Below are 16,410 nucleotides of genomic sequence, written 5' to 3' on the forward strand. Positions count from 1 at the left end.
TAAATGTAACTCAAAAACTAATTGAATAGCAAGAACTGCAAGCACTTAACAGGTTCTGAACTGCACATTTAGAGAAATGCGACCATTCTACATCAAGAAAAACTGTGAAGGGTTTCCGACACTGTTGCCTAAGGGAAACAGATTCAGATGTAGGAACTTGACTAACTTCAACACCGCAGAATCAAAAAGTTGAACTGCTCAGAACCATGAAGTTCAGAATGTGGTCCCTCTGGTGGCAAATATTTCTATAAGCATATATATTCTGCATAATTGAGTTTTTCCACTACAAAAACTATTGCAGCATTGTCTCAGCGTGGGATGTTCTCCAACAATCAAAGTTAGCCAGATAAAAACATTAGCACGTGTGTGTAGGATATCCTGGTCTTGCCTGTGAAGCCGTCCGTCTCCAGGTATTTACTCAGGTGGGAATGGCAAACTCAAAGTTACTGATTAATTGCTGACGATCATTTAATTATTGTAATTATGCTGGAGCATAATTATTTACTTTGGTAACAAAAGTAAATAAACAGAATCAAACTGAGAACCGGAGACATCATAACATGCTTTGTTTTTGTTTTTAGCAATTATATTGTCTTTGTGTGCTTTAGCATTACTGCTAACCCACAGGCAAAGCTAATATATATAGAAACATCAACATTTAGAATGTTTTTTCATTTTTATTCACTATTCAATGATTACTACATTCATTTAGCATACATGCTGCCTCATGCTTTCTGATTTTAGTTCTTTGAATCATTTTCTTGAGAATTTTTTTATATTTTGCGCCGGCTAATGCTAGCTTGAAGAGCAATTGAATACGACTGAGCCAACTATAGCATAGCAAATAACATTTCAATTAGTAATTTTCGCCTATATTTTACAATAATGATTGAAAAACAGATTATGATATCCAATAATAAAAAACGTATTTCTAGAATATCTATTAGGGGGTGTCGTGTGGCGCAGTGGTTAGAGTGGGCAGCTCACATTTAGAGGCTATAAACAGACGTAGCTAACTAACATCTACCGTTTCTTTGCTGCATGTCTTTTCCACTTCCTGTCAGATTACTGTCAATTAAACGCTTCTAGTGCCAACAATTGTTTTATGAAAACAAAAATATATTAGCTTTATTTTATTTATTTTTTTTACATTTTTTTTCCTTCAGCTTCCGTCTCGCTTGCTCTGGAATGAATACTCGTCTCTGCAGAAAGCCGTGCTGCAACCCTGAAACACAGCTATAGTATCACGGTAATGAGACTTTTGCTTCAAGGCCGAATCCACTGAATGCTCAGCCACAAACAAAATTATGCTTTGGAGAAAACATTGCGCGTCCTGACTTGTATGCATTGTCAAATCTAACCATCTGAAACAACCATTCAAATCTAAGCCTTGGGATCTTTGTAAACTCTCTCCATTATTTACCTTTTATCCTGAAAAATTCAGCTTTTCAGATTTAAACAAAGCCTCTGTGTGCTTTTTCTTTCTCATCTGAACGTTTTCACTCCCATTTATTTACCCACTAAGCACATGATTTGAGGTTTACTAAAGCCATTTTAGCCTTGCATAACTATGCCTGCTCTGACCTACATTATAAAAGCCTAGGCAACACTAAACACTTACAGTGTAGAGTAACTTCAGAGGCATGCAACAGGTGATTTAATCTTGTGCTGCAGGCCAAAGCTAATCCATCATTCAACCAATTGTTTACAGAACAGTAACAAGGCAGTGCTATCTGCAGGAATACCAGCATTGCTTTAAATGAAATGGACCACATCTGATAAGAGTTGTCATCAATTCCCAGCTGTTATTTCCTATTGTTTATCAGGTTATCTTGTATCCATGCGACTGCACTACGCATCCTCAAAACATTCTGAAACATTTTCAAAAGGTGATTTTTCTCTATTAGGGCAGTGGTCAACATTAGCTTGAGACTCCCATAATAACAGGAACATATGCTAGCATGTCAGATATGACAGTGACTTTTGGTGTGAAGACACCAAATGGCATTGTCCCTGGTTGACCTTTCATTGCTGCCTGTCTCGGTATGAAATTACTTCTTGCTACTCGAGTGGAGATTCAGCAGGTAGCCGGAGGCGCTCAGTAGATTGAGGTTTTGTCAGCGCAGAACCATGGAGGCAATTGCATAGTAAGTGTGAGGTATTTCCATCTTGAAACAATCTGTAAACAAAATATGAGCAACGCACAGAACTTAAAAGCAAAATGTCAAACGTTCTGCAGATTATAACATTTTTATCCAACCTTCTTTACTCTTCTACCCTCTTATAAATCAGTATAAATACAGGTGTTCTACCCTAAACAAACAGTCACACCCACAGCATCAGATAAAAAGCACATCATGTTGAGATGGCCAAGACAAAGTCCAAACCGAAATCCAATTGATGAGCAGTAGCTTGACTGTAAAACTAATGTACACTTTATTACTTCGCGTTGGTCCATCATACACAGTTCTGAAGAAGACTGTGAAGTGACAAATTTCTAAAGGCACAGAGTTTATGATCAAACTGACTGGTTTTACATTCATTTTTATGTCACCCATTAGATTCAGATGCTAAATATAAACTCCCTCCTATAAAGAAAATTCTGTGCTCTTACAATAAGCAGTACATGTAGCAAGGATACTGTCATATGATCAGGCTCGTTTTGGTCACATGTCAAGCATCAATTTCGAAGAAACAAAGCGGCCACTTAGGAAAACCGTCTATTTTTTAATTGATGGTTGCCCTAATGCTTGCTCTTACTAAGTATGTTCAAAATATGATTCTGCTTCACCAAATTTCAGACCCTTTACTCTACAAAGGTAAATACATTTGTTGAGTGTTGTGATAAGAATTATCTGACCATTAACATCGTACCACTCATGTTAGCATCAGTGGTTAGAATCGTACCCCACTGTCCATCCACAGGGAGGAGATAAATCCAGTCACTTCTTATAGCTATCTGGGTATTCATCTGGCTAACCTCTGAAACTGGAGTGACCATGTATGCTACCAGTTACAGAAAAGAGTGAGAGTAAGAGGCAAAGAATCCTAAAAACTAAACTGAACAGTTTTAAATACTCTTTTACCCTCCTCCATCAAAATTTTGATCAAACTTTAAATGGCATTTAGAGGCCTGGAAGGTGTGCAATGGCTTTGGATGTTGTTCTTGTTTTTTGTTTTTTTACACTGTTGTAGATGTGTTTCTAGCTGTTTATATCAATTTTATATGTATTTGTTTTCTGTCTGGGCAGCTGCCACTGCACCTTGAGTCCATGGCAAATTTTCTTTAGGGAACAATAAAGTATATTCTGTTGTATTCTATAAAATGGCAGTAGGCGCCTGGAAAAATACATGATGCAGCCTCTTTAAAAGCACTCCAAAACAAAGGGAGGGACGAAGAGTCTGCAGAAAAATGATCTAATATTGACTTGATGATCCTCAGAAGTACTGCAGTCATGGTTAGCAGCGTCGCAGTGGCTAATCATAGCAACATGAGGTCAGCGCATGTACCACAACAAGGCAATTAAGTCCTTCAAATGGCTGACCACAAGCCCACTCATGGCTAAACACACTCAAGACCAGACTTGGCCAGTTTATACTGCCACAGGATCCCTGTTAGATGGTTGTTTCCTAAGAGATGTGCGTCAGTGCATCTGCCTTGGCCCCTTCAAACAAACACACACACACACCGACTTAAAAATGGACATCAGAAAGATCCTTGATGAAAGCACCTTAAGTAATTGGTAATTGAATCTTTGCTCCTGTGCCTTGTCTGTGTTCTCATGTGAAGCAGTAGAATATCATAAAGGCAAGACACACAGATCATCTGCACTCATAAACAGGTTCACAATATACTGTCCTCATTCCCGCTGCTGTACCACTGCCATTAATCCAGGAATAAATTGTGTGGACTGCATGGATTAGAAACCACCATTGGGGTTGCTGTAATGAGAAATGTGTTTTCTGTGCAAGAAGGCCAAGTCAGTAACAAAGAACCCCTAGTACTCACAAAAATGAGTCACCAAGCGATAACCTGAGTAGGACTGAATGGTGGAACAGTTGGTGTCAAGCAGTAAAGAGGTTCTGGGTTCGAATCCTTGCCTGGTCTCTCCCAGTGCATGCGTGGTTTCTCGCTGGGCACTTGAGCTTCCTCCCACAGTCCATGAATTCCTCTCTTTTGTCAAATCTCACTCTAAACGGTTAATGTATGTTTCAGTTCTACCCCACGTGGGAGCGTCTTCATACAGTTTGCTCCTCACTATTGTAGGAGAGAATATAGGAAGGAACATGGGCGGGCATCTTTGAGAGTATGTGTCTTGTTTTTGCTGTTTTTTGTAGTGTTGCTGGATAAACTACAATACTGCTTGTTGGAGTTACAAAAATAGTGAAGCCACTCCACTATCCTTCTACTGTTCAAACAATGTAATTTTACTTTTTGGCAGATTTACTGGCTTTTAGCTGACAGTTTAGAAAACAAGAGAGAGGAATAGAAAAAGCCTCGACAGGTTTGGTTCTTAAACTCAGTGGCGTTGCAGCAAATACCAGCCTGTACTTATGGGGCGCCATAAACACAGGCGCCTGCACCATGCTGGAATCCGGGGAATTACCTTTCACATAAACACAGGTTTGCTGGAGTCACGGAAAATTGCAGTTTGTATTTACTCAGGTTATCTCAAATAGAAATTTGAGCAATTAGTGAAATCTAGTGAAGATGAATGTTTTAGATGAAGGAGAATGACTGAAGGTGGAGTTATTAAAAATGCTTAGATTCCAATGACCTAAACTGGCAGGATAAAAACTAAAAACAACTGTAGTACACTAGGGAGAGAAGCAAAAAAAAACTAAGATGGTCTGATAAATAGAAAGCCAGAAATAATCTATTCTGGGAAGAGTGACAGAGACAGATGTACTCATGGTCTCAAGTTCTTTCATTCCCTTTCCCTTCTCTCTACCCCTTTGAGTCACATTTCCAGTTTTGCAAAAATGTAGAAAAAAAGTGAGACATATGAAAAAAAAAAAAAAAAGATTGCAGGGAGGGTCTGTAGGGACATAAACAGGAAGTGCACTGGGTGCATTCCTCAACAGTGAGCCGGTGTATGACCCAGACAGCAGTATGAAAGAGGGAAGGTGGAGTTTTCAAGATCTGCAATCCATTGAACAAAACTCCCCAATTTGCTTACAACGTATTGTATGATTGTGTATTATTGATGCTGCAATAATTTTCTTTTATAATTAATATTTACCCTCCCTCCCCACATCCCCAGGACTTTTTCATTCTTATTCTTCCATAAGCTATAAGGCAATATGGCAATAAACACTATGGAGCTTGAATAAACCTGAACCTCATTTGTATGTGGTTTAACACCTGTTCACATTGCAATCATCTGCTTGGGCTTCTCAATACATATGTATATGTATATAAATAAAGGAAAGGCACTTCTCGATTGTCTTACCGGGCAGGAAATGGTGCATACTCAGCATTCACAAAGAACAAGTTCCTGAAAAGCACAACCCACGTTAGCAACCCATTTGCCACCTCTGAAAGGTAATGCTTATTTTCTTGCTTTTTGATCTACTCTAATGTGTAAGAATAACTTCTTGCTTGCGGATACTGAAGAAGTTACTTTGCAGATTTGAAATTAAATGGAATCATCTGCATGTTTGGTGAAAGGACGTAATGAAAACTAGAAGCGTTTAAATGAGGAACGTTTTGAATATCACGTAGCACTCCAAAACAGTGACGTGCGGAGAGGTTCATAGCTGGGGAGGCACTGACTTAATCATAATAAGATTTACAAATATAGACACCTTGCATGTTATTGTTTACATACACAAATTTTGCGTGAGGACAACGCTGGAGGGCAAAAAGACTATTCTTTTACATGTCATCCATATTAACGCTGCCGTGGTAGAATAATTCCGTTAATTCAATGAAACTTGGAAATGTAGGTATTATTAATTTAGTGCTGTGCTCCACAACGAAGGGAAAAACCGTTGAAGTACAACTCAAAACCACTTCTTTCTCACCCTCTGTATCGGCCAAGCTACACACAGACTGCCATAGCAACCGACAACAAAGCCTTACCTGTCAAGTCTCCCGTTTTGACTGGGAAACTACCATTTTTTTACCCCCTTTCCCGTCGTACTCCCGTATTATTATTTTCCCGTAAATATCCCGGATTGTGCCGCCGGCTCTCACGTTAGTTTTCTCCCAGGTCTTACTAACCCCCCCCCCCATCTTAGGGGCAGTAGACCAACCTAGATGTGACCATGCTGGCATAAAAACATATCTTGGGAATTAAAAAGCTACTGTCCTAGCTCTTCAGTTTTCATATGCATTTGCAGGTGTGTTTCTTCTGTCTTCTTCACTGAAAGGAATCTTATGATTTGGTTGGGTTATTAAAACTGTTGTATCTCTGCCTTTTCAGCCAGTTATGGACATCGTTAACCCCATGAAGTTCCTTGTAGGGTCTGTTCTGTCCACTGCTGTTGGGATCTATAAACTAGCTGAGAAAGCGAAGGCCAATAAAAAACAATGTCACCGTATTGGGGAGCGAGTAAAAGCCTTGGAGAGGGTGGTTAATTCAATCGACTCCATAGAAGCAGCCCAGCTCTCTGCAGAGGTGACAAAAACCCTGGAGGAATTATCTACCGTCCTCAACTCAACTTTTGGACTAATTGAGAAATTCACTTCGTCAAACTGGATGAAACGTTTGTATAAGACCAGCAGCCATGCAGGGGAATTCCAAATGGTAAATGATCGCCTCAGTGACAGCTTCCAAAATCTGACTATAGCTCTGCAACTGAAGCAAGGAAGTGACATGGGCAAGCTGCTAAAGGAGGCCTACACGCGGGAGGAAGATGAGAAGGACCGGAAGGAAGATGAAAAAGAATTAAACAGAAGTGAGAAGAGACATTTTGGCATTGCATCCTCCTCCTCTTACTTAAACGACTTCCATGTTTTAGAGCACTCAGGGAACTTTGAAAAGTTTTTCATAACCCATCTCATTAGATAGCAAAGCAGAACCTTAATCAGCTAACCAATGACAGCCGCCAAACACGACAACACATGGCCACACACCAACTTCTTTTCTCCCAAATTTTCCTAACTGCAATGGTAGGCTAAGAAAGCAAATGAGTAGAAGTGATAATTCATTACTAGTGTTGGGTGCATCATTACAGCAGCGTTTGTTTGTTCCTCAGTGCTCATGGAATACATGGAATATGTGGAGACCATGCGAACAGATCTGGAAGATGTCAAAAGCAATGTAGCTCAAGTCGTGGAGATGTGTGAGTACATGGTCATTTAACTGGAAATAATGTTGGCACACCAAACGGACCTACTTAGTTTATTTTCAGTGTGTACAAGCATCGCAGCTATAAAGTCAAATGTATGGTTAAATATTACAACTCTGTTGTCATGATGAGACTGAACTGTCTAACCCTTCATGACAATTTATCATCCAATTCCTTGGAAACAAATATTTTACCTTCCTTCCAGTGACCTAAATGGTGTGATGTGCTAAGTGCTAAGTCAGTGAGTGAATGATGAGTCACAGTATACAAATTTGATTTTGTCAACGAATGTCACACCCTTCCCAATAGCTCTGAAAAAGTCTAATCCAAATTTGTTGTTTGTTTACAGGCCTTGAGCAAAATGATTTTAACCAGGCTTTTATGTGATATTATAAATAATTTAAATTCCTATTTAAAATATCTTTTAGCCTGAGCCATAATAACAACATACCTTGAGATCATTCGTAGCAAAGGAAGCATCAGCAGCTACACACACAAAAAATATGTACTTGTAACAACATTTGAAAAGCCCAGCACTTTTTGCTTGACTTTACATCAATGCAGTGTAAGGCTAATTTGCTGACTGTTTCTTGGATTAACTGATTAATAATTGGATAGGAAAAGGTGCCATTACAGAATAGCAGGATACTTTTTCCAGAATTTGAACCATGTGAAGCTAATGATATGCCATATGAGTTGTTCTGCATATAACATGTTTAGAGACAAATGTGTTTCCAATAGTTTATTCATTACGAGTAGTCTAATTTAAGCTGCACTATGTAAATTTTCTTAATGTTTTAAGAATCTGGGGGATGGGGGGAGTCTAGCTTCTCCACCTCCTCCCTGTGCTATTATTGCCATCTGCAGAAATACACCACTCCTGGTCAAACGCAACTAGTCAGAGCCAGGATCGAGGTCTTATTGAAGTGAATCATGCTCATGTACTCACTGTTCAATGTATTAATGACAGAGAAACAAGTTCTCTGCCATTACAGAAAAACTGTTTATTCGCCGTCATTGATAGCCATGCTTAATACCCTGAGCATTCATGACAAGCTATACTATTGGGAGGACGCTGTAGCATGTAGCAGAGAGTAAGGAGGAGGCTATGAGTTTGATTTTTTCCACAGATTATCTGTCTCATATTATACTGTCACAACAAAGTGACAGTTTTAATAAATATGTAAAAAAATTATATTTTTTGCAAAGTTACATACTGCAGCTTTAATCATTTCTGCTCTGTTTCGACGTACAGCTTCACACTGGAGGGCTCACTTGATATTTTCAAGTAAAAGTTTTTGCCCCGGTACAATGCCTGTCTACTTTGGAACGTTGTAATTAACATGTGTTGTTCCATTTTCTTTCAGTGAAGAAGCCAAAAATCATTACCATGGACATCCGAGTAATTAAAGAAGATGAACTCTGTATTCCAAATTTGGACGAATTGGACAACCTGACAGACCAAGGGCCGCAGGTCTACAGAGGAACATTCAAGGACTTCACAGTGGCCGCCAAGATATTCACCAATTTGAACACCACTGCAGCGTCTGTGCCACAGTTTATCTAAATATTGATATGCAATGCAGGAATAATAACAGTATTAGGATGCTTTTATACTAATTTAATTCATATTTACCAAATTTACTGTTTTACTGTAACTCTTCCTAATTTCCTTCCAATATTTTAGGTCACATGTTGGTCACATAGAACAATATTTTGTTTCTCCTTAACCTTTTTGTCTGTTTTGTGGCTTTGGGAGGTTAGCCATAGTACAGGAAACTAGACAAGTTTTAAAATAATGGGTCATAAATTTGATTTGATCAAGCTGACAAGCTCTCTTGTTTTTAACTAGACCTCAGGAATAAAAACTAATCCCATGTACTATAGTTTCTGTAAAGCTGTAGATTTGGAAAGAGTTGTTATATGTGCATGACAAAAGCATCTCTTTACAAAAGCTTAATTACAGTAAACATTCTTGTCAATTGCAGGGAGATAAAGTCTGACTTCAAAAAAGAAGTTGAAACCATGAAAAGGTTTGAGTCTCCTAACATCTTGCGAATGTTTGGCATCTGCATCCTGGATGAGGACAGTAAGTAATGATGCATGCACAGATCAGAATTATCTAAACAGTAAAAATATAAAATCTTTTATCTGCCTGCAGCTCCTAATACTAAGTACCTCATCATTATGGAGTACTGTGAGAAAGGAAGTCTCCGAGAAGTTCTGAGCTCTGAATGTGACCTGTCCTGGACCAGGAAAGTTAGCATGTGCCGGGATGCAGCGCAGGGTCTTTACCGGTAAGTCGGCAAGAATACATTATTTGTCTTTGGTTTGAATGATGAAGAAATTCTCTAGTGTAGAGCTCATGGAGGTTTTCTGACTCTCACAAATCGGGTTTGAGCCTCAGCTTTTGCTAATTTCTTTCTTACGCTGCCCAGACAAAGTTCACGAAACGTAAGAGCACTGGTTCCAGGATGGAGGTTTTTAAGTAGTCATTCAAAACAGGGCTGTTTGCTTTAATGGCTCTCAACTTTGTCTCTCCTTTCCAGTAACTTTCTGTGTTACTGGGAAGAGCGACAGACGCACTCCACGTTCTGAACCAGAAATAGGCATGCTGGCTGCTGGGCTAGTAATGCGCCAAGAAATTTACTGTAAAACATCTGGTACAGCAGCATGTCGGCCCATCATTCCTCTGGATGCAATAAAATGGATGTAACCTAGCAGATCAAATGATCAGGTGCACAGCACACTCCCTGGGGCAGAGCACACATCAATATGTGCATATAGACAGGTAGCTGGGAGAACAAGAGAAGTTTTAGGCCTTTATGATCAGCTCGGAATGATCAGAAAAAAGACAAGAGTTTGAGTTTTGAATGCAAGATTCCAATGTGCACAGAGAACTGCACAGAGATGTACTTAAAAGGTTTGCAAATATGCCAATGGTGTAAATAAATCTACAGTTTACATGTACAACAGTGCAAGAGGTACTGTATGTTTGACTTTTGGTTTTTTTCCCCTTTCCCCTCCAGGGGGTCTTTTGTGGACTCTAGTTTCCCTTATATGAAAGTAGGCTGACAGGAAAGGGGGAAAAAGAGGGGGGAAGACATGCGACAAATATTGCCGGGTCCGGGAATCAAACCCGTTGAGGACTCAAGGCCTCCAAACGTGGGTTGCGCTATCCCCTACATCACCACAGCACGCACCATGTTTGACATTTTTGACATGGATGTTTGATCTCCTTAGGCTATAATCAGTTCCTCTGTCTTAATCTGTGACATTTCAGAATTCTGAATCTCTGAGAAAGTGAGCATGAAAATCTCTGCTGAACATAAGTGTGATCAGGGATGATAAGAGTGGTTCTACAGTGAACTCTGCATGAACAGATGTGTTGTAGAGATAATGGAATACCACAAATGGTGGAGATGCAGCACCAAATAGGGTTACTATGTTTATTACTGAATCCTCATACTGTCTCAACCATACTATGCCTCACCCAGGCCAAATCTCACTCCAAACCCGAATCAAAAGTTAGCAACAAAACAGGCAGATGCAAAAACAAGTTAGCCTTAAACCATAATGGTACAGGCTTACAAAGTTTTACACACAGTTAAGTCACAACCCCACATACAGCAGTAGATGGCGTTACTTTCCACTGGCCCACCACTATCGTAGTAAAACAGGTCCAGGGAGATTTTATTACACCCATGCCCCGGCCACAACCCCGTTTAATCCACTATCCTTATCTGTCCCACTACTCGAGTGTCCTTTAATCTAAGTAGAATCTGGAAACGATATCAAGGTGTATCACCAAGCAACCTGTAAGTTGCCACACAGATAAACAAAGTTAAATATACTCATAGACACACTTATTTACCTCAACCCAACTTTGCTCAATTTTCAACAACATACATACTGGTAGATTTTTAACTTCAAGATTGCATCAGAACCCAACCTCTCTACTTCTCTACTTCTTAATACCACATAGGTAACAAAAAAGTTAATCGTTCCCTATGTGGTACATTATCTGGCAAAGGTTTCCAACACAAAAAACAAGATTGGAAAAGATTTGGGACCCTGATGATGAGTCCAGCATACAAACTTTTCCACTAAATCAATAATGTTTTTATTTATTATCTTGCATTTCTATTATAAAAATACTTTTGCTTCATCTTATTTATCATTTAGTTTTATTTCTAAAGAGAATCATAAAATCATGCACCATTGGGAGTTTTGAGCCAACTCTTGGCCCCGACCTCCCACTGAGCCACTAGAACAGGCCCTTCTCAGGACTGTGATTGTAACCAGGCAAAAGGTTAAATGGCACCTCAATACCATAAAGATGCCAACAAACAAGCCATTTTATTTTTGTCCGATGCTGATATATTAAAAAGTGGCTAACATCACAACAATTCTGCTGTTGATATCGATAAATCGGGCATCCCTAATGATGATTTTTGTCAGTCTGTTGCAGGATTGGGCCAATTGTCCTCTTTTTGTTTTTGGAAATCAAAATATGGTCACCCTAGCTAATCAAGCTGAAAATGGTTTGACGCTGAAATTAAGATGTGTTATTGATGTCTCCTAGACTGCATCAGACCGAGCAGAAAAGTAAGCTTCACACTGACATCACCAGCAAAAAGTTCTTTGTGGATAAGAACTACGGAGTCAAGGTAGTGAAGCTAAAGCCTCCCACGATTACTCCATGGCAACTCTTCCACACTTCTCAGGCTGTTCTTCTTTCCAGCTCGGCGGTTTGGAACTGGCTCAAACTGAGACGTCGCTGAGAAATGCAACGGTCAATAAGCGAAAGGACAAAGACATCAGTTCTCTGTGCTACTCCTCCCCCCAGATGCTATCTGAGGGCATGAAACACTACTGCAAAAAGTGTGAGATATACAGGTCAGTGTCATGAGAGACTGCTGCTCAACCGACTAGATATTCCAAACATCTAGTCTTTAAAGTTTTCCAAAACACTTAAAAGTCATCCACAGTAACGCTCTTTTATCGGATTTTTTTCAGCTTGGGAATCATAATGTGGGAAATTGCAACTCAGAAGAAGCCATTTTCAGGTGTGTATCTGCTTTGACAGACAAGGACGATCTCAATTTTTTCAAGTCATTCTAATCACTTTTATTTCTATATTTTTAAATTGTAATGACATAAGATAAAGTATATGAGATTTTACCATAGGCAAATGAATTCCCCAGTTCAAACACCAAGGGATTTTTATATGGACGTTTTGCTGAGAATTCTGTTGATCTGGCCCAAATCCCTTTGGAGATACAATTGTTTTATTCAAAATAATGAATTGTGAAAATGTAGAGTCTGATCATAAGGTACTGTCAAGTTGCTTACCATGTTTATTTTGTTGTCAGGGTGCAAATTATACCACTAAAATCGAGGGGATTCGACTACTTTCCACAAGATGAAAGCAGATCTAAGCAATAATGGTTGTTTAGGTTTTTTTTATATAAATCTCAATCTATGTATCTGAATAAAATCCCTCACTCTTCCATTGAAGGATTCCTATCAAATGTATAAAAACATTAGTTATTAATCAGTGAAAGTTATTTTAGCAAAGGCAGCTACACATACAGGAGACATCATTATGAGTTGGTAATGAAATCAAAGTGTAAGTGTATTATAAATTAAACAATAAAGCAACAGGAGGTCCGAAGTGTTTCTCGGTTTGATTAACAAATTAGGGGGAAATTGTCTAAAGTTTGATGAGCTACATAACTGTGGATAGTAGACAAATTAGTATCAAGGGAGCAGTGCAGGTATTCTTTAATGAAAGGTAAGTTTTTCTGATATAGGCTGAGTTATGAGTTTTACGAGATAATAAATAATAATAATGGTAATAATATTAAAAAGGCACAGCTGGCTGGGCAGAGGGAAGTCTGGGTCTCCTTGTAATGCTCTGCTGAACGCATGTTTTTCTGCCAGTACATTTATTCATACTGGAACTATCTACTATAGTACAGCCCCACTGGTTTGATGTGGACCAACAAAAGCAAGGTTATTTTATGGCTAAATACATGCAGAATGTTTATGCGCAGAACCTCACCTGTTATCATGGAAAAATAATATATAATGACAAAATAATTTATATTGCTATATTCACCCTATGGTATGTACTGTAAAGTACATATTTTTCATTTAGTTTAAACAATTCTGATGATTATTTTCTTCAAAATCGCCGGATTTTTGCATTTCCCCATTCAAATACTGGGAAGCGAAGCCCGTGAGGCAGCAGCAAGCTGAGCCTCACCTGGGATTGATCAACCTCTCACTAACTGCACTGGCTCCCGTTCTATGAGAGCATGTTCCTCCTGTCTGTACGTCACCCAAAAAAATGGCTAAAAAAATTAATGTATGAACTGATTTTCCATAATTTAGCTTATGTATATAATGTACAGTGTTTTTGTCACCAACTGTGTGTGTAACGTGATTCGTGTGCTGAGGAGCGATCAGAAACGGCAGAGAACAGATTAGAGGTGAGGCAGGCAGTTCTCTTCCATCATGGAGGGGGCGCTCATGATCCCAGACATTGTGACTCCACAACTGCAGAGTAAGAGACAGTAACAGCGAGCTAGCCATGGAGCTAGCCATACTTACTGTATGGCTAGCTCCATCAAGTGCAATATATTTATAGTTTTCTCCTCTTATCACAGCAATCACTTATTAATAATAGCAAAATAAACATTAAGCCTAAAACCAGACTACTGCAACAGGCTGAATGTTCTGCTGTTTGTGTGGGAAATATCTGAGTGTTTTTTTTTTGTCAGTTCTATAATGTCTACCTTTTGTTTTTATTTCTCTTGAAAGAAGCAAACTGAACAAAACCATGATGTTACAATTAAACCACAACCTTACCCATGATTTTTTGTGTGCCATTACATCCTTAATATTTGTTTAAGGGAGCAGTGACACCCATAAGCAATTACTCCATCCATTGAACTTTCCAGACAGATTCATGTCCAAGCCCTTGCATCCATGGTCTTGAACTGTTTAAAAGGTGAAATATAAGAAACACACACTTGAATTTAAAGTTTTCCTTTCCCACTTTCCAGATTATAGTGGTAATAAGGACACCCTTCATGTAAAAGTGGTTGAAGAGCATTATCGAGAACCCGTTCCCCGTCAATGCCCCGAATCCCTGGAAGAGCTGATCGATGCCTGTAGAGGCCATCATTGCGCCCAAAGGCCACCTGCTGGAGGTACGTAATTATCGTGGTTTTTGCTGTGTTAGGTTATGTTTCAGTGCTGCTATAGATGAACACTAATCATTAATGAACTTTCAGTCGAATAATCTTCACTTCTTTGTATTTCTGCAGTGCTGGTGGATAAACTGCGATGCTTGTTGGTAAAGTTAGAGCAGCAGTGATGCTCCTCCGAAGTCCTCCTCCAGGCCCAATCATCTTCAGTGGAGGAATCAAAACTGCAGAGGTTTTCTGTAACATACTAAGAATTAAGGGTTTTTTAAATTGATTTTAAGGATATTTTTTTATTCAACTCATATTTCCCAATTATAATCAACCTATTCTATTTTGAATAGCCAATCTCAGTATTCCTAATAACTTCATTAATGTTGAAAAGCCGTCTTAAGAAGAAAATCCTTTCACCCTCTTTATTGATGGTGCATAACAAAGCTGGAGTGCCAATTTGAAATCTCCTCTTGGAAAAGTTTAATGAGGTCCTAAATTTTCCATGATTTACTTGTAGAAATTCTCATACAGAAGAAATACATGTGTAAGTGTAAATGTAATTAAACTGCATCCTAAATGACTCCAAGCAAAATGTGAGCTCTAGTTAGCTCCTTGTACTTGCTTAATTTTTTTTACACCATGTCGGCGCTTCAAAAATGTGCCCTTTGACATGCTGTGGAGATTCTCTTGATTGTTTTTCCTCTTTTGGTCAAATTCTAGTTTGATTTTCTATGTTGTCTGTGCATTTATTGGTAGTTTGAGGACTGGAGCTCAGATGGATCAGCTGCTATTCTGTGACATGCATCCCAGGATTAATTGGTCAATCTGAAATGCCCTCATTTGCGTTTAGCTGCTGTCGCTGTTTCCACCCTAATCTTGGGTTGGCATGCTTTGCCAATTCATTTTTTTCTTGGAGTTCCCATGTTCTCCCTATGAATGTGCTGGTTTTCTCCAGGGACAACTAATGGTCTCCAAAACATAAGTTAGCTTGATTAGAGAATGGCAAAATTGGATTGTGTCTCCTGTAAGGAAGGAGTCCTAACCATGTAGTCCTTTGGCAGCAACTAAAGTTACCAATTAACAAGGTTTTTCCTGAGTAATCAGTGCTACAATAGATACAAAAATGTGGATACTGAAACAAATCCAAGCATAATTGAAGCTATGCTTGAATTTTCTGGCAAATTCTTTTTCTCCATCCACTGTGGAGGCGAGTACAATCATTAATTGGACTCTGTACACAAGGTGTCTTTACGTAACGGTGTGTCAGCAATGGAGAAGAGCTCTGGCAGATTCGGATCTGAAGATGAGGAGGCACAGCTCAGGCTGCAACATAAATACATTACGCATTAAAAGAGCTCAAGCCAGACACTTTGCCACCCATCTCCTCTTTATCAGTCAATCATTTTGTGCGAGAGGTGACAGTTTGGTGTATCAACAACTTCTGTGCGCAGACATAAGTAACAGCCTTCAACTGACCCGTGAAGCCAGACTGAAAAGGAAGCTCCTCTGTTTCAAAGCTGCGAGGAACAGTTTGCTTCGTGCTAAATATTTCATGCGTGGTCAGTTTGTAGGGCAGTCAGTTCATGCTTACCAGCGTGATCTGAGGGGATTTGGAATTAGGAAGCACACTATAAATACATGAGAGCAAAGGTCTTTCAGAACAAAAAGCTACAGATTGATTGCAGCGCCAAAGTAGTTTGGTAAAGTCACAGATATTCTATGAAGTCTTTGAAGGCAGTTTATACTGAGTTCAGTCATTCACTGCAGTGACGCCCGATCCAGAAAAGCATTGACGCATTACTGGTAGACGGTTTTACAGTTTAGCAAAAAAACTGGTCTGATATATTTTCTATTGCTGTATTGTGTTATATTTACTGTTTTCACACCAATAAATCCTAAATCTGTT

General features: G+C 39.1%; 1 protein-coding gene across 1 annotated transcript; it reads left to right on the forward strand.

Moving 5' to 3' along the window:
- The first annotated feature begins 5,485 nt into the window (after positions 1-5,485).
- On the forward strand, positions 5,486-16,410 carry LOC102220812 (mixed lineage kinase domain-like protein). Its single transcript, XM_005807354.2, has 11 exons — positions 5,486-5,545; positions 6,429-6,903; positions 7,204-7,290; positions 8,664-8,841; positions 9,285-9,385; positions 9,458-9,593; positions 11,882-11,966; positions 12,041-12,195; positions 12,316-12,365; positions 14,370-14,516; positions 14,634-16,410. The coding sequence occupies exons 2-11, from the start codon at positions 6,435-6,437 to the stop codon at positions 14,681-14,683; spliced, it is 1,458 nt and encodes a 485-aa protein (XP_005807411.1). The 5' UTR covers positions 5,486-5,545; positions 6,429-6,434; the 3' UTR covers positions 14,684-16,410.

This window comes from Xiphophorus maculatus, chromosome 10 (genome assembly GCF_002775205.1).
Source record: "Xiphophorus maculatus strain JP 163 A chromosome 10, X_maculatus-5.0-male, whole genome shotgun sequence".
NCBI classification, from domain to species: Eukaryota; Metazoa; Chordata; class Actinopteri; order Cyprinodontiformes; family Poeciliidae; genus Xiphophorus; species Xiphophorus maculatus.